Source organism: Symphalangus syndactylus, chromosome 3 (assembly GCF_028878055.3).
Source record: "Symphalangus syndactylus isolate Jambi chromosome 3, NHGRI_mSymSyn1-v2.1_pri, whole genome shotgun sequence".
In the NCBI taxonomy this organism is placed as follows: Eukaryota; Metazoa; Chordata; class Mammalia; order Primates; family Hylobatidae; genus Symphalangus; species Symphalangus syndactylus.
The window spans coordinates 59,310,799-59,335,348 of record NC_072425.2 but is presented as its reverse complement, the minus strand read 5'-3'; the positions used below and the strand labels follow the sequence as shown (position 1 = coordinate 59,335,348).

Below are 24,550 nucleotides of genomic sequence, written 5' to 3'. Positions count from 1 at the left end.
AAAATTCATTCTAACTTCATGGTCACAAACTTAAGAAGTCTCATGTCAGTGACCTTACATGTGAATTTTTTTTTTTTTTGAAATGGGAGGTTTTGCTTATGTTTGCTAGAGTAATTTCAAGCTTCAGAGAGGATGTTTATTTCAACTCTCTGGGATTCAGAGGCTGCAGCCACATGAGGGACTAGCCGGACCTTCCACAGGCTCCAGGCTGAATTGGATCAGAATAACCCATGGACCTTTCACAGAGCTGTCACTCGCCAGCCTGACCTGCTCATTTTTAGGGCTTTAGGCCTATTGAAAGTGTATTCAAAGACTATCCAAAGGAGCCTGGGAAGAAAATGTCTGTGGTTCAGCCCTGACCACAATGAAGGGATTTTTTAAAGGAATGAAACCAACTGAATGCAGCTGCCGGGGACTGCACAGCTTCTCACCTCTGTGGAGTGACTGCCGGGCTTGCTCCTCTTCCATTGGAGACACCCAGGGATGTTTGACAGCCTTTCTGCTGTTGCTTAGCAACCCCTGCAGCATTGATTATGCATGCTAAGAAATAGCAGCTATTGTCCTTTTTCCTTCTCTAGAAGGAGCTGACTCTGGTGTGAAATCTAAGGCTTTATGTTCAGATTGACAGATGTCAGATTCCTGTAAATTCTGGTGTTGATGATTTAAGAGCTTGGGAGATCCATAGGAAGAGATTTAGGGCAGAAGTGATCCTAAGGCATGTGCACAACACTCGAGGGCACACAGAGCTGAGCATGCCTCTCCCATCAGAGTATTTGCTTGTTTGGATCCAATCGGATTGTCCCTTTCCTGATATTTTTGGATGACCTTTGTTTTTTTAGTGAAATTGATCTATCAACCATTTTTCCCTTTGCACTGAGTTATAATCAAAGAACCCATAGAGAGGAGGAGAAGCAGAGAAACCAGTCTTTGATCAAACTGAGTTACTTTACCTTTAAGTAAGTCAATTGCCAAGGAAACGCTTCATCGCAGTATCCCTGCATTAACTGTGGATGCATTAGCTATTTTTGGCTCCATCCAACCTGTATTTCCAAAGCTGCAATACCTATAACATTTCCTTGTAGTATGAATCCACACTGATTTTTGCTTTTTAAATATATCCACAAGTGTGCATTGTGGGATTCATGGTCTCTCCTCCCCTCCCCACTAACTCAGGTGTATTTCTAGAAACATAAAATGCTGAATAGGAGAGAGACCTTAGAAATCATATATATAACCCAAGCCTCATGTTTTATGGATGAGAAAACTGAGACTCAAGGAAGTCGAGTGACTTCCCCAAGGTGTAAGTTAAAGTGAGTCAGAGGTGTTGCACAGGAAGAAGACTTGGCAAGTTAAAAAATGGTAAAATTTGACTTCAGCAAGCACTTTCGTTGGAATCTGACTTAGGATTTTTGCTTTTCATGTTTCCGAATTCTTTCTTGTCAACAGAGAAAATGATGATGTTTTTCTCCACCAAGAGTTTGGAAAAGTTTTCTGATAAATCCTCTAGCACATAATGAGGCAGGCCCCAAGTGGCATCCAACATGTTTCTTCCATTTCCATGTCGGGATGGCCCCTACCCAGCCTCTTGGTTCAGGTAACTCCCATCCACCCATCAGCTCTCAATTCAAGTTGTCCCTCTTGGGGAGGATGTGCCTTGCTTGCTCCTCCATCTAGGTCACATCTCCATGATATATGCTATTAAAACATCTGTACTTGTCCTTTATAGCATTTGTCAATATTTTAAAATTATACATATATTTCTGGGCTTATTTAATGAATGGCATTGAATGTCTGTCTCCTCTAGTAGAGTGGCATACTCCCCAGGATGGCAATAGAGCCTTTTAGCACATTGCCTCATACGTAGTAGTGTGCAGTAAATGCTTGTTGAATGAATGAAGGGATGGATGGGTGGGTGCATGGAAGAACAAAAATATCATGAAAATAATAGCCTTTTGATAAATAGAGAGTTGTGCCAGGTGTGGTGGCTCATGCCTGTAATCCCAGCACTTTGGGAGGCCAAGGCAGATGAATTGCTTGAGCTCAGGAGTTCAAGACCAGCTTGGGCAACATGATGAAACCCCATCTCTACAAAAAATACAAAAAATTAGCTGAGTGTGGTGGCATGCACCTGTGGTCCCAGCTACTTGGGAGGCTGAAGTGGAAGGGTTGCTTGAGCCTGGGAGGCAGAGGTTGTAGTGAGCCGAGATTGCACCACTGCACTCCACTCTTGGTGACAGAGTGAGACCCCAACTCAAAAAAAAAAAGAAAAAAAGAGAAGAAAAAAAAGAGTTTGACAGTTGGCATTTCTAGGTAGGGAAATAATTTGATGATCTATTGATAGTCATAGACTTTTATAGCTGAAAGAAGCTGTAAAGATGATATATATATAGAATAACGTAATCTAACAAGAAATTATTTTAGAAATGATTGAATCACTATATAGATATATAGAGCTAATATTGATATTCTTTAGCTTAACTTCACCATTTTGCCAATGAAGAAACAGGAATCCAAAGAAGACAAATGACCTATCTAAGGTCACCTAGCTTAAAAGAGATCATTTAATGTCAATGTCAGACCTAGGACTTAAACACAGTCCAGTGCTCATTGGGTACCATATTTTCATTTATTGAATTTTACATGTGCCCTGGTGAACCAGATTTAGGAAATCCAACACAATGACACTTATCAAATAATATAAAGGAGTGTGTTAGTTATGTCGTTTGTATGGAAGGATGCGAGACATGTTCATATTTTCCCAAGTAGAAATTTAATTCAAGGGAGTAAGTGGAAATAAGATATACTGGATTCCTGAGGGAGTGTTTAGGCCTCAGGGGAATACAAGCAAACTGTTATAATCAGCTTTTATAAAAAGAACAATATCATGTTCATTGGAAACCCAACTCAAGCTGGCTTAAGCAGAAAAAAAGAATTTATTGGCTTCTAGAAATCCATGCTACTAGAAAACCTACCTATGGGTATCCCAGCTTTCAGGCACCACTAGATCCAGGGAATGAACAATTCTCTTTCTCGTCTTCTCCATCCCTTGGCTCTGCTTCCCTCTGTATTGGCTTAATTCTCAGGCAAGTTATTTCCACATTTTGCTAAAGACTCGACAGCGATGACTCAGGGCTTAGATCCTGCCCTCCCAGCAACTCAAAAGAAAGAGCGCTCCTCCTTCCAAACAGCTATGCAAAAATCCAAGGGATGACTCCTATTGGCTTATCTTGGGCTGTGTCACCAGACCCTCTGGCAAGAGGAGTGGAATATTCTGATTGTTCAGGCCTGGGTCACATACCGACCCTTGGAAATGAAAGTTGGGGTCCACTATACCCAACCCATATGGACTGAACGTGGGGAAATATTGGTTCCCTGGAGGAATATTAGAGATGCTATAACTAAAAGAAGGGAGAAAGAGATCTGACAGAAGAAAGTGAAAGATGACCAACTCAAATAGGAATTGCAGGAGAGCTTGGCCTCCCTGTGACGAGAAGACCTGGTATCTGAAAGCTCACTCAAAATCTGAGGCAGCCCTGGTGACTGTCCCTTCTTTATCATCTCAGCAGGAGACATCAGGGAATCTCCTTGGGACTCCCCTGCTTAGTGCAGCTGTCTCTTGCCTCTGCTGCTCCCTAATATTTGCCTGCTGCTTTCATACCAGCTACTGCCCACACTGCCTACATGACTCACTTGCTGATTCCCCAAGAAGGAAAATACTACGCTCCACTTCTTCCAATTAGTCATCTGCAGTGCCATTTAGTCTTCATGCCAGGACACCTACCTTCCATCCAATCATCTGAGGTGGTCACATGGTACAGAAGAGGCCACCTTTGGGAATAGAAGCAACCAGAGCCACTTGTCTCAGAATCTGTACAAGAGCAGTATAAGGGCTCACAAGAAAAGCACATTCTCTCCAATTCTGGAACAGTTTAAAAAAAAAAAACATAGATGAGAAAAAGCATCAAGAGTTAGTTGACTCAAGTGCTCTACCCAGGCAAGGTTATTTCTAAGGCAGATGGCTCTTTTCATTATTTCTTTTTATTTTTTATGACAGTCATCATATCACTTTTCACGTCTTCATTAATTGTGAAGTCCTTCTCCCATTCCTCCCTCTTCTGGTGCCTCCTTCCCACGTTTCCACTTACATTGGCGTGTGAAATACTTGTTCTCACAAAATGGAAATTGATGATGAAAAGATTAGTTACTTAAGAAGACATTTGTTAGTGTTACTCTAAAAAAATAGTTTGTGTCAACATGACATAATGTTGCAGAAAGCACTGACAATTCTACACTTATAAGGATCTAGGAACAGAAACTGTAAAACTTTTAATAGTGTCTGTGATTGTCTTTATTATCCAGATGTTGCTTAATAGACTAGATTTCTATTGTTCTTTGGGTAGGTACATTCTTTCCTGGTGCACACACTCAAGAGTGTGTGTGTGTGTGTGTGTGCACGCACGCATGCAGGAATGCACTGTAAGATAGAGAGTTAGGCATTTGAATTAGATAGGCCCTAATTATTAAGTCCCTATATCAATATACCTTTCCCAGTAATTTCAACTTTAGACCTTGGGTCAGGGATCTGATTTTTGAATTGTTAATCACTTTGGTGACCCTCATTTCTGGCTTATCTGCTATTTATCCACATATTTTCAGAAAAGCTAAAACAAAACAGTGCATTTCACTCTAATGAGGACTCATCTGGCATCAAACATAGCTGGAGGATTCATTTCACACTTTTGTATCTCTGGAATGTATGCATTGAAATAGTTGTGCTGCTTTTTAATTTACTTTAACATGATGAACGAATTCCCAAACCATGGTCTACCATGATCCACCAGCTCCTTTATGTCTAGCAAAATTTTATCGGAAAATTTTATGCTGGTGTATTTAAAGCCTGTAAATATATTGCAGTTGTCCATATTGGAGATCAACTTCTGATTCACTCTCTTTTGAGTCAATATTTCTCTAATTGACAGTTGCTACGAATTAGTTTCCTATACAAAGACATAACATTTCTAATATGCAACTTGATATAATATGCAAGCATAAACCGTCTATTTTATCCACCATATTATTGCAAATAGTTTAAAGTATGTGAATCAGAACTTAACCTCCTGTTTCCCTTTGGATAGTTGCCTTGTTAGATCTGAGCTGGAAGAGCCAGTATGGCTGAGAAAATAAAGATAGCAGTGAACACCCTGGCTATAAATCTTGTATTTGAGGTTGTCACTTGGTACATAATTAAAGTCCTGTCAAAGGAGTTATATACAACTAACTGAGTTGATACACATAGAGTATTGTTTTCTAGCACATAGCAAGCACAGTCTGAGTGTTTGCGATCACTATCCTTTTCATACAATCATTTAATGAGTTTTTACATTTGTAGGGATGTTGGGAAGCTACCTATTGCACTCTCTCTAGTTTCTAAGATTTTATTTCTACCAAGTTCTTTCTATCCATGAATTCATTAAAATACACTCCTCCAAAGCTGAATTTTGTAAGAATTTGATAGACACTTCCTCTACCTATTTTTAGAAAAGATCCTGTCGTTAGAAGTTCATGCAGCATGCAGCATTATGATCAAGGCTTGTTCTAAATGCGTGGTTAATCATTGCCTGTAACAAACTTATAAGTGTGTCTACCTTAATTCTATCTCAATTTTGTAGTTTAGAAATGTTTTCCAACATTCCCAAGAAAGAGGTTGGCTCACTAATAGCCTATGGAGGTGGCTTTTATAGAACAATGAAGTCCAGCAGAAGCATAATGTGAGCCACTATTGCGAGTCACATTTGTAATTTTGAAATTCTTAGTATGCATATTTAAAATGTAAACTTATGAAACTTATCGATATGAAACTTATCAATATAGTTTATTTAGCTCAACATATCTATATTATCATTTCTATGTATTATTAATATAAAATATTAATGAGAGAGTTTATATTATTTTATTTATAGCAAGGTCTCAAAATCTGTTAGGTTTTTTTTTACCTAAAATACATCTCAATTTGGACTTGCCAAATTTCAAATCATCACTAGCCACCTGTGACTGTTGGCTACCATATTGGACAGTACACACCCAGAAGCCATCAGGAGACTAAAGATTCTCCATTTGCAACAGATCTTGCCATAGTGATCCTAACCCAGAGGAACTCAGGCATATTAACCAAACATTCTCATGCATCTTGGTTGACTGGTTTGGGAGTTTTTAAATTTCCCTCTGTGTTTTAAACACTATGGTGGGAATTGGGCATAGTGAGGTCTTACCATAATAATCTCTTTTATATTTTGTCTTTCACCTTAACAAAGACACTGTTTCTATGATCTCTAAAATATATGAGAAGAAGAATATAAGATCAGTATCTTTAAAAAGAACACAACCTCTATTTTACCTCATCTCTCCTAAACCACCTATACTTTGAAATGGATGATCATTTGTCACGTCCTACAATATTCTATCACACCAATGATTTCAAATAAGCCCTCTTGCCTCTTTTACTAGCTTTCCATTAACCTTAATATTTTGCTGAAGCATTTCATATGAATTTTGATTTTTCTCTTGTTTTTGCTCTTCTATTTCACCATCACTAGTTTCTCAGTTCTGTGCTGAAATTTATTTCATGCTAGTGCATTATTTCCAATTCTGAATCAATATGTACTCCAGGCAGTATCTCGCTATAGTTCTGGAGGAGCCCTCTCTCTTAAGAGTATCTTCAGAAAAGATGGCAGCTTTGGGGTGTCAGGAAATTCACCAGGAATAAGAAGAAATGAAACTACAAAGCAGACAGTAGGAGTAAGAAAATAGCAATGCTTAGTGATCGGGCAAATATGCTTGTCAAAATGAACCTGAAGAAGAGGGATTGTCAGTGAGGGAAGCTGCCACCCCATATTCATGGCCTCAGTGCTTTGCCAAGGGACTCAGGGAACCAGCCAAGCCTTGCATAATTGAGTAAAATGACAATCAGCCATGGTACTAAAACAGAGATGATTTTTATAAATAGGGTTGATAGCAGGATTTTCCAGCTTCTGATTGCTATCTGGCTATGGTTCCACCCTTAGAAAAATTCTGCCCTTACAGTGCCAAATTCAGAAGATGATTTTGCCCAAGTTGTTACCGCCATATTTTCTGAATCTCTTAAAATAGAATTGAATCATAATTTAGAAAAAAGACCCAACATGCAAAAATGGATGGGCATGTTGGATGAGGCCAGGTTTGTGAGATGCATTTGCCCCATGAATAGTGGAATCTCTTCTCTCAATTTCGAAAATGTTACTGAAGCACAGTTTTTGACATTGCACTGAGAATGGGCTCTTTTCCATATTTTGCTTTGGGGACATGGAAATGTTAGATGCTTCTTAACTCTTTCAGGTTGGCGTTTCAAAAAAGAAAACCTTGTTCTCTCTCTCTCTCTCTCTCTCTCTCTCTCTCTCTCACACACACACACACACACACACACAGAGACAGTCTAGCATTCTTTTTTTTTTTGAGACGGAGTCTCACTCTGTTGCCCAGGCTGGAGTGCAGTGGCGTGCTGTCCACTCACTGCAAGCTCTGCCTCCCGGGTTCACGCCATTCTCCTGCCTCAGCCTCCTGAGTAGCTGGGATTACAGGCGTGAGCCACTGCGCCCGGCCCAATCTAGCATTCTTGAATCAATACTACATAGCTAAAATTTGAGCAGAAAGATTATACACAGAATTTGTTCATGCCTTGTGATAATGACCTTCAAGGGTCAGTACCTTTTCCAAATCACTGGAAAAGATAGGCATGTGCCTTAGAAATAAGCTATCTCAGTGACTCAGAGCATCCTCTGTAGAGACTGGATCTCTGAAAAAACATTGCAGGCCAAGGGCTGGACCTCTGTGTGCAGTATGATACTTTCAGGAGGTTGAACGGTCCTCTGGGAAGAAGTGGTAGCTCCAGCGGCACCTCTGCTCTCATATCTTGGGTTGGCCCTTGAGCCTTATTCATGCATACTTTGACCTTCTTGGATTCTTATGCGAGCAAACTGAATACAAGACTGGTTGTGGTTTCAAATTCAAATAATCAAATGTCCCTCTCTACCAATGAAAACATCCCAGCTTACATTACCTTGCATCATTCTCCTCGTGTCCCTGTGTAGTAGATGATGATATTGTTATCCTCACTCTCAAAGAAGAAAACCAGATTCAGAGAGCTCGAGGGCAGAGCCAGGATTTGAACCTGCCTCTTCTGATGCTAAGCTAGAACCCCTTCCGTTTGAGCACCACCATTGTGAGGATTTGTCCTTTGACTGGAAGGGGAACACAAGTTTGGGGCCAACTTTCCAGGAGAGAGTGCATTTGGGCAGCTCTCCTCAGCCTTGGAAGCAGGTCCTTTCACTTGCTTTCTTTTCCTGGTCCTTCTTTCATTTCCACTCCTCACTTTTGCTTTCCCATGTTCAATTTTTCCAGATGATCATTCACTGGTCATTCTTCCTCACATTCTTTTATCTCTACTTTGCACAAACTTCATGTATCAGGGGTTCTTTTAGTTGCCTGATACTGGATTAGACAGCAGATGATAAAAGGGTGAACAGGACACACTTCAACTGTCAAAGGCAGGAGTGGAGACAGACATGTACCCAACACCATTACGCAAGTGCAGGTGTGAGAAAGGCACTGGTGTGTGTGGTTTGCTCCGCGGGCCCAGGAGAAGGACCCAGAAGATAGAACTCCATCTCTTCCATCTCCTCCATCTCCTCTATACCCTCCATACCTCATCTGCTATTTTTCTACTGTGAAGTTCAGTAAGATAAGCACATCACTTATCCCTGTGCAAGAGGGATGCAAAGGAGTTGAGTTTGGATCTAGCTAAACACTAAACTAATTAAATCTGGGTGGCACAAGGGCCATGACAGGCCCAGTTTCTGTAGCTTCAAGGGAGCAGAGACCCAGACCCCAGGTTCCCAGCCACTGTTCATTTTGTTATTTAATGAAGGAATGTGCGGTTTCTATGGCAACAGCCCCATCGAAGCTTTATGGCCCCTGAGCACTTGCTGACCCAAATTCACTCACTTTCCCAAACAGAGCTGGTGGTGCTTATAAAGACACTTCTCAGAAAACCACAGAGTAAAGTGAAAATAGTATTGATCCCGAGAGCGTGCCCTAATAAATGCCTCACCTGCTAATCTCTAGCTCAGATCTGCTCCCTGGGGAACTTCACCTGTGGCACATTCAAGGTCTCCAGGTCACATAGGTCAGGAATGTCCCCACAGGGACAGCAGCACCGAGGCCGTGATCTAGAAAATGACCACCAGGGACCTGGCCATGTTCTGGACACTGGATATCATATTTTAGTTTTGCAGTCAGTACATATCTGACAGATGACAGTGCTTTCATTCCATTCCAATACTAAATTTAAGTGAACACAGATGTTCCCATTTGCCATCTAACCTTAATGACTGACTGTAGTCTCCCTGGAGATGGGATTCACTACTCACATGCCACTTCTGCCGGGAGAAGTATGCGTTTTCCTCAGTTAGAAGCAACCACTGCCTCTCTGACCTCTCTTGCTGTCAGTGTTTAGTTCTCGTGGCCTTCTTCATTCATTACACAAATAGATGTTGAATACTCGCCCTGTGCTCTGCCCAGGGCTGGCAATGCAGAAATGCATAGTTCCTGGGTCAGGGAGCTCACAGCCTGTACCAGAGATAAGCAAGTAAACATGCAATCGGAATGTACTGTGGTCTGTGATGTGATAGAGGTAAGTATGAGGTGCACCTAGCAGAGTCAGCCACTCTGGCCTGCAGTGCAGAGGGGATGTGACAGCAAGGAAGGGTGGTCAGGGAACACGTCTCAGAGAGGTGGCAGCTGAACTGAGTCTTGGAGGACTGCTAGATACTAGCCAGGTATATTGGTTTTCTACGGCTGCTGTAACAGATTACTGCAAATTCACCAGCCTAAACAACACAAGTGATTTATCTCAGTTCTGGTGGTCAGACACCTGAAATCAGTTTTGCTAAGCTAAAGACAAGATGTTACAGGGCTGGTTCCTTCTGGAGGTTCTAGGTTAGCATGTTTTCTTGCCATTTTCAGCTTCTAGAGGCCACCCACATTTCTTGGCTCATGGCCCCTTTCTTCATCCTCAAAGCCAGAAATGTGACATCTTTTCTCCTGTCTGATCTTCTGTCCTTATGGCTCTCTCTTTGCTTTTATTTATTTATTTGGAGACAGAGTCTCGCCCTGTCTCTCAGGCTGGATTGCAGTGGCATGATCTTGGTTCCCTGCAACCTCTGCCTCCCGGGTTCAAGTGATTCTTCTACCTCAGCCCCCAGAGTATCTGGAATTACAGGCACACACCACCACACCTGCTAATTTTTGTATTTTTAGTAGAGACAGTGTTTCACTGTGTTGGCCAGGCTGGTCTCGAACTCCTGACCTCAGGTGATCTGCCCGCCTCAGCCTCCCAAAGTCCTGGGATTACAGGCATGAGCTACTGTACCCGGTCTCTCTTTGCTCTTATAAGGACCCTTGTAATGACATTGGGCACTCCTGGATAATCCAGGATAATCTGTCCACCTCAAGACCCTTAACTTAGTTACATCTGCAAAGCTGCGTTTGCCTCATCAGGCAACATATTCACAGGCTCCCAGGATTAGGAAGTGAACAGCCTTGGCAAAGGTGGGGAGTTCAACCTCCCATGCCAGTGACCACACCCAATATAGCATTCCAGGCAGAGGAATGCACATGTGCAAAGGGAGGGAGGCATGGCCTGTTGTCATCGGGACAGCTGCAGACAGTTCCTAATGTGGATGCATGGGTTTCAAGAGGAGTGTCAAGGGATTGAGCTGGAGAGAGATGCAGGTGCTGATTCATTCAGGACAGTGGGTTTTGAGCTTGAATTTCAGTTATTTATATATATGTCATATCTCCCTATTTGCCCATAAGTGCCTGAGACTAGGATCTGGGTCATTGCCTTCTTGATGTCATCACAGCTCTGGCGCAGTGATGGGCACATGCCAAGAGCTCAGCACATTATATGCATCACTAAATGCCAGCTTTGCCCTGTTATGACACCACAGTGGCAGAGTTATCTAAGCAGAGAACTAAAGGCACCAAAACCCAGCTGTCATGCTCCTGGGCATCTTCACCTTGGCAGCGTGACCACTCTTCTTGCAGCTTGCTGGGCAGGGATGTTTTGTGAGCCGGCAGTGTTTGTGAGCACAGGCTGGAGAATGCTCCGCGCAGTGCTACATAAAGACAGGCAAAGTGATTGTTGCTGAAGCTGGAGATGGGTCCACAAAGGTTCACTATACTCTTCTTTCTACTGAATCATAACATAAAGTTTTTAACTCTTATCTGAGCAGAGGTCAGCTGCACATAGCATCACAGAAAGCAGAACAGGCACCAACAAGGGAGAGAAGCCCATGGGAATTATTGGGTGCAGGCCAGGGTTAGAAAGGATGTGGACCCTAAAAAGACCTCCTGTCTTTAACCTAATGAGAGAACCTCTGTGAAAGTGTGTCATAGCTGGAAAGCTTTGCATATGCCTAAGGAGTTATTCGTCAGTTATTAGCACAAACATTATTTCCTTAGGAACTAGGCTGTTTTCTCATCTTTTGCCTAACAAATGAGATGGATGTCTTTCCTATCTCAGTATCGTAGGGCCCACTGAAGTAATCCTTCTCTTTTAACGCCCACCCCCAGACCCTGAAGGATGCCAGTGACAATGCACGCAAGGACTTCCACCGCGAGGCCGAGCTCCTGACCAATCTCCAGCACGAGCACATCGTCAAGTTCTACGGCGTCTGCGTGGAGGGCGACCCCCTCATCATGGTCTTCGAGTACATGAAGCACGGGGACCTCAACAAGTTCCTCAGGTACAGTGAGGTGGGGAGGTGGGCTCCAGGAGGGAGCAGGACTTCAGGGTTCAGGAGTGGAGCAGGTTCGTGGGAGGGAACAAGGGACCCCTGGACCTTTCTCGAAGCATCTTATTTGATAATGACACCAGCGTATGCCAGAGAAAGGAGGAGAGAAAAAAGAAGGTGACAGTTTTGTTCTTTTTCCTTAGTCAATGAATTCTATGTAATGTGATGCAAATGATCCAACTCAATTCAGTCTGCATTCACTGAACATTTGCTACATTGAGTGGTATGTGACATGGGCATTTGGGATGGGCCTTAGATGATCTGTAGGAGTTTGCCATGTGGTGTTATTAAAGGCAAAGGAAACAGGAAGAGCCAAGGTACCCAGGTGTCACAATGGAAAGTGCAGTCCAGTGGGAGTGAAGTTTTCAAGTTCCCAGCCTGTGGAATGAACAGTAAGGAAGGGAAGCAGAAAAACAGCTGGAGGAATCAAGGCTGAAAGGGTGGGGCGGGTGCTTGGACTTTATTCTAAGGACGAAATGAATAACCAGGAGGCCAGTAGTTCAGAGGATCTACAGTGGAAAGATCAAAATCCAAAGAAGAAAAGCTTCAGAATGAAGGAGGTAAAAACATTGATTGAAGACTCCAGATTATGGAGTCTTCCAGATTATGCGGAGACCCTGAGGTCATGAAAAGATGGACAGCTTCAACTGAGAAGATTTGTGGGATGTGGGGTCTTCAGAAAAAGGCAAGGCAAGGAAGAGAAAATGTTGACTATAAAGGGAGTCACTGGGCTATTGATTAGGGTTAGTGTCATTTGAATTTCTAGCATTGGCCTGATTGTGTGGGATTTATTTATTTATTTATTTGAGACAGAGTCTCGCTCTGTTACTCAGGCTGGAGTGCAGTTATGTGATCTCGGCTCACTGCAACCTCCGCCTCCCAGGTTCAAGCGATTCTCCCACCTCAACTTCCCAAGTAGCTGGGATTACAGGCATGTGCCACCATGTCTGGTAATTTTCATATTTTTGTAAAGACAGGGTTTTGCTGTGTTGGCCAGGCTGGTCTCGAACTCCTGACCTCAAGTGATTTGCCTCCCTTGGCCTCCCAAAGTGCTGGGAATATGGGTGTGAGCAACCACACCTGGCCCTGATTGGGTTTTAGTTCAGCTGTGCCTTCTCAAGAAATCCCCTCCCTCGGGTGATGCGTAAGGGGAACTAGGAGGAACCACAAGATAGAGCAAGTGAGAAATGGCTGAAAGTGACTGTGATCTGGGAAGAAAGGTCAAGTTGCTTTGAAACAGTGAAGCTAACTCACACGATTATAAGTGTTGACTTTTGAGGGGACCATGCTGCATGATGATACCAGTAGGGATTCTGGCCTCCAGACACAGCTGAAGTTGAGTCTCAGTCCAGGCATTATTAGCTGAGTGACCTCAGGCAAGTCTCTTAGCTGTTCTGATGAGAATCTTGAGCCGGGAGGGTAGGCATGAGGACTGAACTAGAATAAGTATAGAAAGCTCTTGGCGTAGGAGCGAATGGGGAGCGTTCAATAAGCAGATGCTTGAATTCTGCCAGGAATGATGTCAGCTGGTAAACCAGCTGCCTCAGTAAGAGAAATCACAAGGAGAGCTGAGTTTGATAAGATGCAGGAAGTTGGTGATCACCGTGGTAGGGTCCATAGTGAGTGTTCTTCTCCTGCATCTACCAAGGGAGGGAAGAAATGTGCTGAGCAAGATACTCCTTGGGGAAGGAAGGCAAGTGATGCTTTGGCTTCTGTGGAAGTGGAAAATACATTATCATGAACCTAAAGAGTAAGAGGGCCCAGTAGTGAGGACGGGAGATTCGGGTTCTCCTTCCTATTCTGCATCAGCTGCTGGCGTCCCTTAAACGAGCCTCCACCCCAGTTCACTCAGTCACCTTTGTTCTCAGGTAGGCCTGCCTTGTATCCTCTCTAAGTTTTATCTGCGTCTAATGTGTTATTTATTTATTTTTTTAATTTAGCTAGTCCTCATTTTGGAAAGATTAGCAAATGGGCTGCTTGTGATATCTTGGTAGACAGTAATAGTTAGGAAAGGTGTTAAAGGCTGTTTCCCTGCCCTTGCTGAGCACAGTTTCCTTACCTGTGAAAGGGGTATCATTTAATCCATCTCAAGGTCTAGTGTGTATATTGTTGAACTGAGAGGTAATCAAGAAATGTTGTTCTCACAATCTTTCACAATACTTCATCTCTGCCACAATTTCCTCTTCATTTTGGTTGAGAGATCTGAAATCCTGGGGAAGTGACACCTTTTTTGTGATGGCAACACCTAGGACTCTCTGTCTGCCTCTCATTTCCATGGGTGCTGAAGAGGGCTTTGCACAGAAATCAGCCCCAGTAAGCTTCATGTATCTGCTGGAAGACTCAGACACTGCAGTTTAAGTAATCAGTCAATCACTGCGAGAACATACTGCTGTTTTTAGAAATGGCATCACATGGTTGGTGCCGTCTGGATCATTTTTACCCTCTTTAGCCTCGTAGATCCATGTGCAATTTAGTTCTTCTTTGCGGGGCTGGATCCCTGTCCCTGTTCTCTGCTTTTCCTATGATTGTGTGGGTGAGGAAATGCCAGGTGGAATTAGAAATATATAGCCGATTTGCAGTATTCTGAGACAATCCTGATGCATTATCCTACGTCAGCAAAATTTTTCTTGTAAGTGATAGGACAGGGGATGACTTTTGAACATTGTCTTGTCAGCTCTAACATGAAAGGAAGAAAAAAGCTGAATGTGGTTGAGGTCTGGCTGCTTCTAGGAGAAATATTTTCCCATTGTTCCCTTGCCCCAGTCTACTTCCCTAATTTAAGATGGTGCTTTCCAAAAACTGTAGCATAAGAAATCCAAATGTGCTCACCTGGATGCAATTAAATGCTTCCATGAGCTCACAGTGTGTCTGTACATACATGAATGTGTGTGTGTGTGTGTGTGTGTGTGTGTGTGTGTGTGTTGCAACTTGACTCTTTCACTTTCTCACTCAGCCTCTCCTTCTCCCTAGCTCTCCTTCCTGCCTTGCAGAAGTAACAGGCACCTGGTTCTCCCTTGGCACCTTGCACAGGGTGTGGAGCAATGGAAACCTAGCCTGCTTGGTTTCAGAACCTGCTAAACTCTGGGAACAAGAGGTTTGCCATGCCAAAAGTCTAGTTCTCAGGTGCACTAACATGCTGCAAATATAGGCTGTCCTCTTTCGGCAAGGGAGCTGGGCACTTAGCTGCCATGAAAAGTCCCCAGCTGTATCAGCTCTGCCCTATAAAGACAGATGTCTTCTCTTGTCTCCCTATCCTCTTTATTCATCCAAAAGCCATATATTAAGCACCAGCATGGCCAGGCTCTAAGCTAGTTGGGTGGGAAGTGAGGAATAAAACACATGTCTTTGCTTGCAGGAATTTCATGATTTTTCCTCTTAGAATCTGTCCAGAGTTCCCTTCTAATGAGGGGAAAGATAGACCACTATTTTTCAAACTATCACGGCTAACATTTATTGAACTTCCTAAGCATTTTAATATGTTTTAGGGTATAAACCATCCTTGCCATCATTCCTACGTTACAGTTGGTGAAACTGAATCACACAGGTAGCAGATGACAGAGCTGAGATTCAAACCTGCAGCCCCTGGCTGCAAAAACTCATGGTCTTAACCACTCCGCCATCCTCTCTGCTGAGGTGGTTGTTAAAAAGACCAGAAGGAAAGTGGTGTGCTATAGAATCCTGGAGCCAGAGCAGTTGGTGCAGTGCTGGCTGTAACCCACACTGGAGAGAACTGGACAGCTAAGTCAGGCCTATGAACCTGCTACTTGCTTCCCAAGCCAGGGAGCTGATGGTGCTTTATTTATTTATTTATTTTTTTTTACCTCTTAAGGAATGTCTTCCTGGAAGAGATGAAATGTGTTTTTATTTCTAAGACTTCACGAGGACCTGGGAAAGTGAAAGCAGAGGATTGCAGTGTTAACTGTATTTCTGTCCCTCTTAAGGATTTGTGTAGCAGACCCACCTACCCACTTTTTACAGCAGTATGTTCTGCTCAGAGAAAGCATCCAGAGACTTGTTTTATTTAAAGATCCGTGTTCAAAAAGTCGAACAGCAAATATCCAGATATAAACAGGGGAAATGACTGTTTAAAAATCCAGGAGTCTTCCCCAACCCACACATACTAATATAAAGTGCATTAGGCATTTGAGGGCCACCAGCTTCCTGACGTCTGCAGAGTGTGGGGTTGGAGAACAGAATTTTGTGCAGAGGTGGCCTTTTGCACTGACATCTAACTTTTTCTCTATCCTGGAGCCTTTGCCTCTGAGAGATATTTAAAGTAGATCAGTTTTCTGGAACTGATATAAGGCTGTGGCCAATCAACAAATTATTTTATTATTTAAATGGTATCTATGAAGATTAAATTCTGACCGAGTCTCTGGGTCTTTATTTCAGATTTTCTTTAGTTTATGTGCACCCCAGACCCTTCTCCTGGTGCTGAGGTCACAGTAGATTTAAGGAAGTGAAAACATTGGCAATTTCCCCTGACCCCTCAGTGCTGAAAAGGGTTAGGCTTGATTCACCTTTAGTGAAGTGGAAAGGGCCCACCCTCTAGTATCTTGAAGAGCCCTGTTACAGGCCAGTTACAAAAAGTAATGTGCAGAGGATAACGTGTGTTTTCACATCACCTCTCAATTTCATTTTTAAAGAGAATCTTTGTTTGCAAAGCCTTTCTTCCTGGTTTTCCTGTGAAAGGCCATGAAGCACTATGCAAGCACAGTGTCAATCCTCCTCACATCAATGCCCTTAGCAAGGGGCAGTTAGTATCTACAATTTACAGAGTGAGGAAACAGGCCCAGAGAGGTTATGTAACTCACCCAAAATCACACAGCGAGTGTGGGACAGGATCCAAATTCATTTCACATATCCTGGAGCTTTGGCCACTGTGCCGCTTCTTACCTTGAGTACTTGCTTTTGAGCTGAAGAAAGCCCTGGAGCATTTTCCCAGCATTGTTCCTCAATGTGACAAGAGGCAGCTGGGGGTTGTGGTTTGAGTAGAGGTGAAATATTAGGACTGGCTTGTACAAAAACAGGAAACTCCTCCCTAGGGAATGGTTAAACCCAGGTATTTAGAGACAGGAGGAACCTAAGAGATTACCCAGTATAATATTCCTCTGTATTTTTGACTAATGAAGAAATTGTACATGAGAGAAATTAAAGTGCTTCCCTGGATCACGGCACTGGATGCTGGTGGGCCTGGGAGACCCCCCAGCTCCTTGTCCAGTGTTCATTCCCTGAGAATACAGGAATGAAAGATCTGGTGACAGAATGCTTCCCGAAATCAAAGGGAAAGACAGTCACTGTAGGCTGGAGCCAGGATGGAAGTGGGGATACCCCTGTGGCTTGAATAGTTGAGGGAAGGAGGGCGGAGAGGCAGGGCAAACCCTGACATGTGTTCTCAGACAATTCTGGCTTTCTCAGTTTCAAATACTCACACGGCTCTGAAACCCTGCAGGTGAGGTTACCTACTTTAACATTTATGCAAAATCCTCTATATTTATTCCAAGTGTTTCAAAATGTCTTGAGGGAGATCTTTCCTTTCCGAGAGAGAAGCCCTTTGGCCACGGCAGGGCAGAGCCCGGCAGCAAACCCCGCCTTTATTCCTTGCACTGCAGCGCCCCCTCAGGCCACCAGGGGCAATGACGCTCATCTTGGTTCACAGCGCAGGATGTCACAGCAGAGCCTGCCGCGCTGAGGACGGCATCCTAAGACTCGGATCCTCCCACCCTTGCAGGACATGCGTGTTAGGGTGCCCTAAGTCATCACATAGCTGGGGAGAGGCCAGGTGTGTAAGACAGAAGAAAAATAAGATTTAAAAAATCATAGTCCCCCTCCCCATAGTGTAAACAATAAAATTTTCCCCAGCAAAAGAATAAATAGGCTGTGGTTCAAAAGAGTTCTCCTATGTGTTGGCCATAGCCCGTGTTGAGCGGAAGGTGGAGGAGGGGTGGACAGAAGGAAATGGTATTTTGTATTGCGAGTGAACATCCAGGTTGAGAATGCCCTGGGACTCTATTGTTGCATTGGGCTTGAGAGAGCCAGGAGTAGCTTCGAAACCATGCCTGGCCACAGATCAGGCAGACTGTGGAAGGCCGCAGGCTGCCCAGCTCTGGTGCTGGTGGGGACACTCTGGAGGAATCAGCTTGGTTGGGGGATGCTCTGGCGTAGCCTGGCTAGGTGGGGAGGGGTGGGGACCCACTGGGCTGCCATATCCATCCCTCTAGGAGAGTCCATCTTTCCCCCAATTTTTGTTTTTGGTTTTGCCTTCCTTCACCTACCTGCTGTTTCTCAGGGTCAGGGGGCCCTGTTCAGTGCCTGAATCCAGCACAGTGCCAGAGCCCCTAAAATGTCAACCTGTCTGTACACTGGAGGGAAGGGGGACATTCAGGCCCACGGGGTCCTGGGAATTCCAGACACTTTGGGAAACAGAGCAGCCTGGGTGCTCCCGGGACTTCAGAAGTACAACTGTGTGAAGCATCTTTGTCTCCTCTTCATGCTAAGTCAGGCAGCGTCTTTTAGCACCAGCAGCTGACAGGGTGGGGGTGAGGAGCTTAGCAAGAGGGACGGGGAGGGGCAGGGGCAAAGGGCCCCTGGAGTGAAAATGCTGAGGCCCCCAGCTTCATTCTCCATGTCCTTCCCCAGGGCACACGGCCCTGATGCCGTGCTGATGGCTGAGGGCAACCCGCCCACGGAGCTGACCCAGTCGCAGATGCTGCATATAGCCCAGCAGATCGCCGCAGGCATGGTCTACCTGGCATCCCAGCACTTCGTGCACCGCGACCTGGCCACCAGGAACTGCCTGGTTGGGGAGAACTTGCTGGTGAAAATCGGGGACTTTGGGATGTCCCGGGATGTGTACAGCACTGACTACTACAGGGTGAGTAGCTGTGCAGATCAGAGACCCCAGGGACCTCTTTCCCTGTGACTCCTGCTGTATTTGTTTGCTGAGGCTGTCATAACAAAATATCATGACTGGGTGGCTTAAACAACAGACATGTGTTTCTCATGGTTCTGGAGGCTGGAAGTCCAAGCTCAAGGTGTCAGTGGGATTGGTTCCTCCTGAGGCCTCACTCCTTGGCTTGCAGGTGGCTGCCTCCTCACTATGCCCTCACATTGGGATGGTGACCTCCCAATCCTTCCCTTTAGGTCTAAATTTCCTCTTCGTTTAAGGACACCAGTCAGATTGGACTGCATCCCACCCTAATGGTCTTTTTAACTTAATCACCTATTTAAAGTCTTATCTCCAAATACAGTCACATTTTGAGGCCCTGGAGGTGAGGTTATCAACATATAAATTTTGGGGGGACACAGGTCAGCCCATAGCACCCACCCTGCTCTTGGCACTCCAGCACGGTGGGTGAGATCTCCAAGAGTGAAGGCCTCAGTGTGAGAATCATTCCAGAGAAAACTGAGGGCCTGGGGGAATTCCTGGTGAGGTTAAAGGATGCTGAGGTTTGGCTTTGATTCTGTGAAATTATACCTGGAGCCTTTGTTTGAGATTTGAACAAAAGTGAACTTGTTCACATAAATAATAGTACACTGGACTTTGGAAGTTCCCTCCAAGCACCATCTTGGTTGAAAGCGGTTTAGCTTGGTGAGATGGAAGAAGTTCTATCCTGCCTGTTCCTAGACACTTCCACACAGCTTGTCTGGTGTTTCCACCACTGAAATCACTGAGAGGCAGAGTATAGACAGTGACTCAGATCCACTGATGACCTAGAACTGGCCCCCAGGATATGTTAACTTTGTTAACTGAGATTTTGGAACTCGGACATGAGAGAAAAGGGAATTTCTGGAAATGTTGAAGTTGTGATATTTAGAGTGAAGATTTGGGGTGGTGTTCTACCACTTTGACTTTCTACCAGCACTCAATTTGATTTTCTTGTGTGTTTTGCTTGTTCTTTAAGGAGAGAGGAAGGGAAAAGGAAGGAAGGGAATAAATGTGCTGGTGTCTATAGCTTAACAGCATAAAGCACAGAACTGGCTACTTTTCATAATAAGGTAGTGCTGGTGTCTATAGCTTAACAGCATAAAGCACAGAACTGGCTACTTTTCATAATAAGGTAGTGCTGGTGAAGATGCTGGCTTTGCTCTTCTCATTGTTATTTATTTTTGAGGAGGCACCTTCTCAGTTTTTTCCTATTCCCCTTCCTGCAGTCTTGCTCATCTCTATGGCCTCTGCATTTTAGTAGAGTGAACTTTGCTATAATTAGTGTAAGAAAATGAATCTATCGTCGTGCTCCATTATTCTTCATTTGACTGTTTTGTGGTGTCTTTTTTTTTTTCTTGGTCACCTTGATAAGCATCATTTACATTTTGTGTGTCAAAAAGGAATAGAGACCACATGGAAAAAGATTCTCTTGGCTGCATTTGCAGGAGATGGGGGCACACTCTTAACTTCAAGTGTTCAAAATGTAGCTTAAAAGCAATGACTAGTTTGTTCAAGATATTTAAAACATGGGGAGATTTTACCTACCAAAGATGGTCTCCTCTGCTAGTTCTACACCTTAATGAAAGTTCTCCCTTCCTTGATGGGGGCAGGGAAACACATGGATGATTCTCTGAAGAAAAGCTTTGCTGATCTTGGTGAGCACCCAAGGGAGGGACATGTGGCCCAGGCATAGGCTTTCTCTCCGCAGTATTAGTAAAGGGTTCAACGTGCCTGGCACAAAAAGTGAGTGCTCGTTAAGTTTTTTCACCTAATTATTAACCAAATCGATAGACATATACTTCATCCTCAAAGCTAGGACTTAACTGGATGCAACCTGGCATCCTCCTCTCTGGGAATCTCCAAAAATAATTTAAAGAAAAATACCTAAAATCTCAACAATAAAAAGATAAATCACTCAATTCGAAAGTAGGAGAAGGTTCTGAACAGACATTTCTCCAAAGACAACATCCACATGGTCAATAAGCACATGAAAAGATGGGTGACGTCATTAGTCTTTAGGGAAAATGCAAAGAAAACTCACAATAAGATGCCATTTCACACCCCCTGAGATGACTACAATAACAAGTGTTAGCCAGGCTGTAGAGAAATTGAAACTCTGGTACTCTCCTGGTGGGAATGTGAAATGGTGCAGCTGCTTTGGAAAACCGTTTGGTAGTTCCTCAAAATGTTCAACATAGAGTTACCATGTAATTCAGTAATTCTACTGCTAGGCATATACCCAAGAGAACTCAAATAATGTTCCCACAAAAACTTGAACATAAATGTGCATGGTAGCATTATTATTAATAGCTAAAAAGTAGAAACAAGTTTACTGTCCATCAACTGATTAATGAATAAACAAAATGCAGTAATCCATACAATGGAATATTATTCAGCAGTACAAAAGAATAAAGTACTGATTCATGCTGCAACACAGATAAACCTCTAAAACAGTGTGCTAAGTGAAAGAAGTCAGACACAAAAGGCCACATACCATATGATTCCATTTATATGAAATGTCCAGAATAGGCAAATCCATAGAGACAGGAAGTAGATTAATGGTTACCAGGAGATCGGGGGAGGAAGAATGGGAATTGACTGCTACTGCATACAGGGTTTCTTTTGGGGGTGATGAAAATGTGCTAGAACGATATACAGTGGTGGCAATTGTAAAACATTAACCACATACAAAAAAAGACACTGAATCATTCACTTTAAAGGCTAAATATTATGGTACCTGAATTATATCTCAAAAAAGAATAAAAAAAGCATGAAAAGGAAAATAATAGCAAAACAGTGACCATCATTATGAACATAAGAAATTAATCTTGGTCATTTATTTACACATTGTAAAAACACTGGACTTTGCCGTCTACCATATTTTAATATTTGTTAAAAAGAAAATCCTCCACTTAGGTGACAATATTCTGAAGTACTTTCTTCTGAAATGATCGGAAGAATAACGATTCCCAGTTCCTTTATTTGTTACGTGATCTTGGAACTGGCTGAGTCACTAAGAAACGTGCTCCAGATGCCGTGTTAATTTCACCCCCGTGGTCACTACTCAGTTGCAGTTGCAGGGTTAGTTTTTGTTTGGTTTTCCCATTCAAGATGAGGGAAAAGAACCAGCCTAGCAATGGCCTCTGTTGCAGATGGGAATGGGCAGGACTGGGTAGGGAAGTGAACAATGGATGCAAAACCTGACAATTTGCTAGCAGCCCTGGGAAACAAGGAAATGACACTTTATTTTGCCTTCTCTAAAATGTCATAATGATGGTTCACCTTTTCGTTTCATGAAAGTGAATATTTGCCATCATAGAACTGGTTCTTGGGAGATGTTTGCTTGTTGACGTATCGATGGGGCCCATTCTGTTGAGTTTGTCAAAGGGACAAGCAGAAGCTGTTGATCTGTTTTACAGGAGAACTCCAGTGCCTCCTGTGGTGGCTAAGTCCCAGAGCACTCTTGCTTTTACATCAGTCATCCACCTACTGGGTCACTTAAAAGCTTAACCTCAAACCCATCCCCTCCACGGTGTCTCTTCAACTTCTCTATCACCATAGCTGGGGTAATGTGTTCTCCTTACAGTTCAGGTTTCTCATTTGCTGGCACCTTAGTAATTTAAAAAAAAATTTTTTTCATTATTTTATCCCTATCCTCTTCGACACTCTGCATTGAACTCCAAGGTGAGAAGCTACTTTAGCTGATGTGAGCTGTCGTCACCAATGTTAAAAATTCTTTCCGGCCGGGCGCGGTGGCTCACGCTTGTAATCCCAGCACTTTGGGAGGCCGAGGCGGGTAGATCACGAGGTCAGGAGATCGAGACGACAGTGAAACCACAGTGAAACCCCGTCTCTACTAAAAATACAAAAAAAAAAAAATTAGCCGGGCATGGTGGCAGGCACCTGTAGTCCCAGCTACTCGGAGAGGCTGAGGCAGGAGAATGGCGTGAACCCGGGAGGCGGAGCTTGCAGTGAGGTGAGATAGCGCCACTGCACTCCAGACTGGGCGACAGAGCGAGACTCCGTCTCAAAAAAAAAAAAAATAAATAAATAAATAAAAAAACAAAATTCTTTCCATCTCAGTAACGGGAGACAGTTGTGTGTGGTTTTCTTTGTTTGGTTTTGGTTTTGGTTTTGTTTTCTGATCAGGGCTATCTTATGTGGAAGAATTGTGATTGGGCATGGAGTCAACTGAATTGCGTAAAATGTTCCTTATCTTTAAGCAAGAACCATTCCTACTAGACGTCCAAGCCTTCCGCTCATGGTGGCTTATAAGCAGCCTCAAAAGATAGCCATGCCTCTGTGCAATTCATGGCAGGAGGGGTGGGTGGCAGCTGTTCTTTCATTACGGGGGAGCTGGTAGCACCAGGAAATGGCTGCCTCCAGGCGTCCACCCTGTTGCAGCTGAGCTAATTATACCTTCCCAATGAAGGGAAAAAGCGGAACACTACATTTGCATTGAAACCAGCCTGACATGGCGGGTCCAAAATTACTCTAGCATTTATGTTGTCTGAATTGTTTTAATTAGCAGCTCTGCAGTACCAGTCTTTTGTTTTTTGGTTTCTTTCCTCCACTGGCAAAACCTGACATTTAGGAAACATCTGAACCAGATTTGGGTCACATTCTGCCTGTTGGAGACCTAGGGTCTCACTCTACTTGGTCATGACTGTGCCGCATTGAGACCATTGAAATTTTTGTAATGTGCCCTTTGGGTGGTTTGCACTGTTTGGTTTTAACATATGCTTAAAATGTATGTGATCTGTTGAAGAGTGGAGGGCCCCAACTATCTGAAATCCTAGCTGTTAAATCTTGTTCTCCCGTGGGCTTCAGCTTTATGTTGGAGTGGTAAGAAACCCCGTCCTTTAATTTATCTTCCACTTAAGAAAAGAAAAGGAAGAAGAATAAGCAAAGTGATTTATAGTAGACATTTACAGAAACAAATGAATATAACTTGGCTGAGCAAGGCCAGGGCAGAACCCTAAAGTGTTAAAGAGATGTCAGCAACAAATTCCAGGAAGTCATCATTAGATGCCCACTCCTCGTTTATCAACTGGGAAGAGAAAGGAAGATGTGTGGTACCAAGACCAGCTAATATAGCAAGTGGCCAGATGAACAGATGTGAACTTTAGCACCTTCCACCTTACCCTACTCACCTTAGAGGTTTCCAAGGGTTGATGAACTGGAAAATATAGTCCTGAGCCACAGAAGGGAGAAGGTTTAGATAATTTAAGAACTGGCCAAGAATGTAAGAAATAATCAAGAGTTAACCATCATTCCTTGGTCTTTAAAAAGAATATGTTTATTTTTAAGAAATATTTTTATGTAATGTGAATATTTCAAGATAGGTAGGTAGATGGATGGATGGATGGATGGATAGATTGATTGATTGACTGACTGATTGACTAATAGAAAGATAGACTCATTCCACAGATGTTTTTACCGTCTTGTTTTGTCATGTACTAAAACCATTCCCTCTATGAGGAGCAGCATAAGAGGAGGTTTCAGTTTCACCTCCTCCTGACTTCCTCTTAGCAGAATAATTGCTCATAAATATGTGATTTCTCTATACTCCATACAAAGAGGCATCACAGCATAGAGTACCTTGCATCAAGGAAACTGGCTCATATTTATGTCTCTCATTAATATGAGAGCAGATAGAAGATAAGTGTTACACATCTTTGTTTCTGCAGAAGCTGGCACAGTGCATGGTGCATATGAGGTGGTCAGTACGTGA

At 43.4% G+C, this 24,550-nt stretch overlaps 1 protein-coding gene across 5 annotated transcripts in view; it reads left to right on the top strand.

The window, feature by feature from the left end:
* Positions 1-24,550, top strand: part of NTRK2 (neurotrophic receptor tyrosine kinase 2) — a 362,023-nt gene that overhangs the window by 269,159 nt on the left and 68,314 nt on the right. For all 5 annotated transcript variants that reach the window (XM_055272096.2, XM_055272094.2, XM_055272098.2 and 2 more), the window contains 2 exons: positions 11,668-11,840; positions 18,528-18,762. In XM_055272096.2, coding sequence (XP_055128071.1) covers positions 11,668-11,840; positions 18,528-18,762 — 408 coding nt within the window. The remainder of the gene's footprint in view (positions 1-11,667; positions 11,841-18,527; positions 18,763-24,550) is intronic.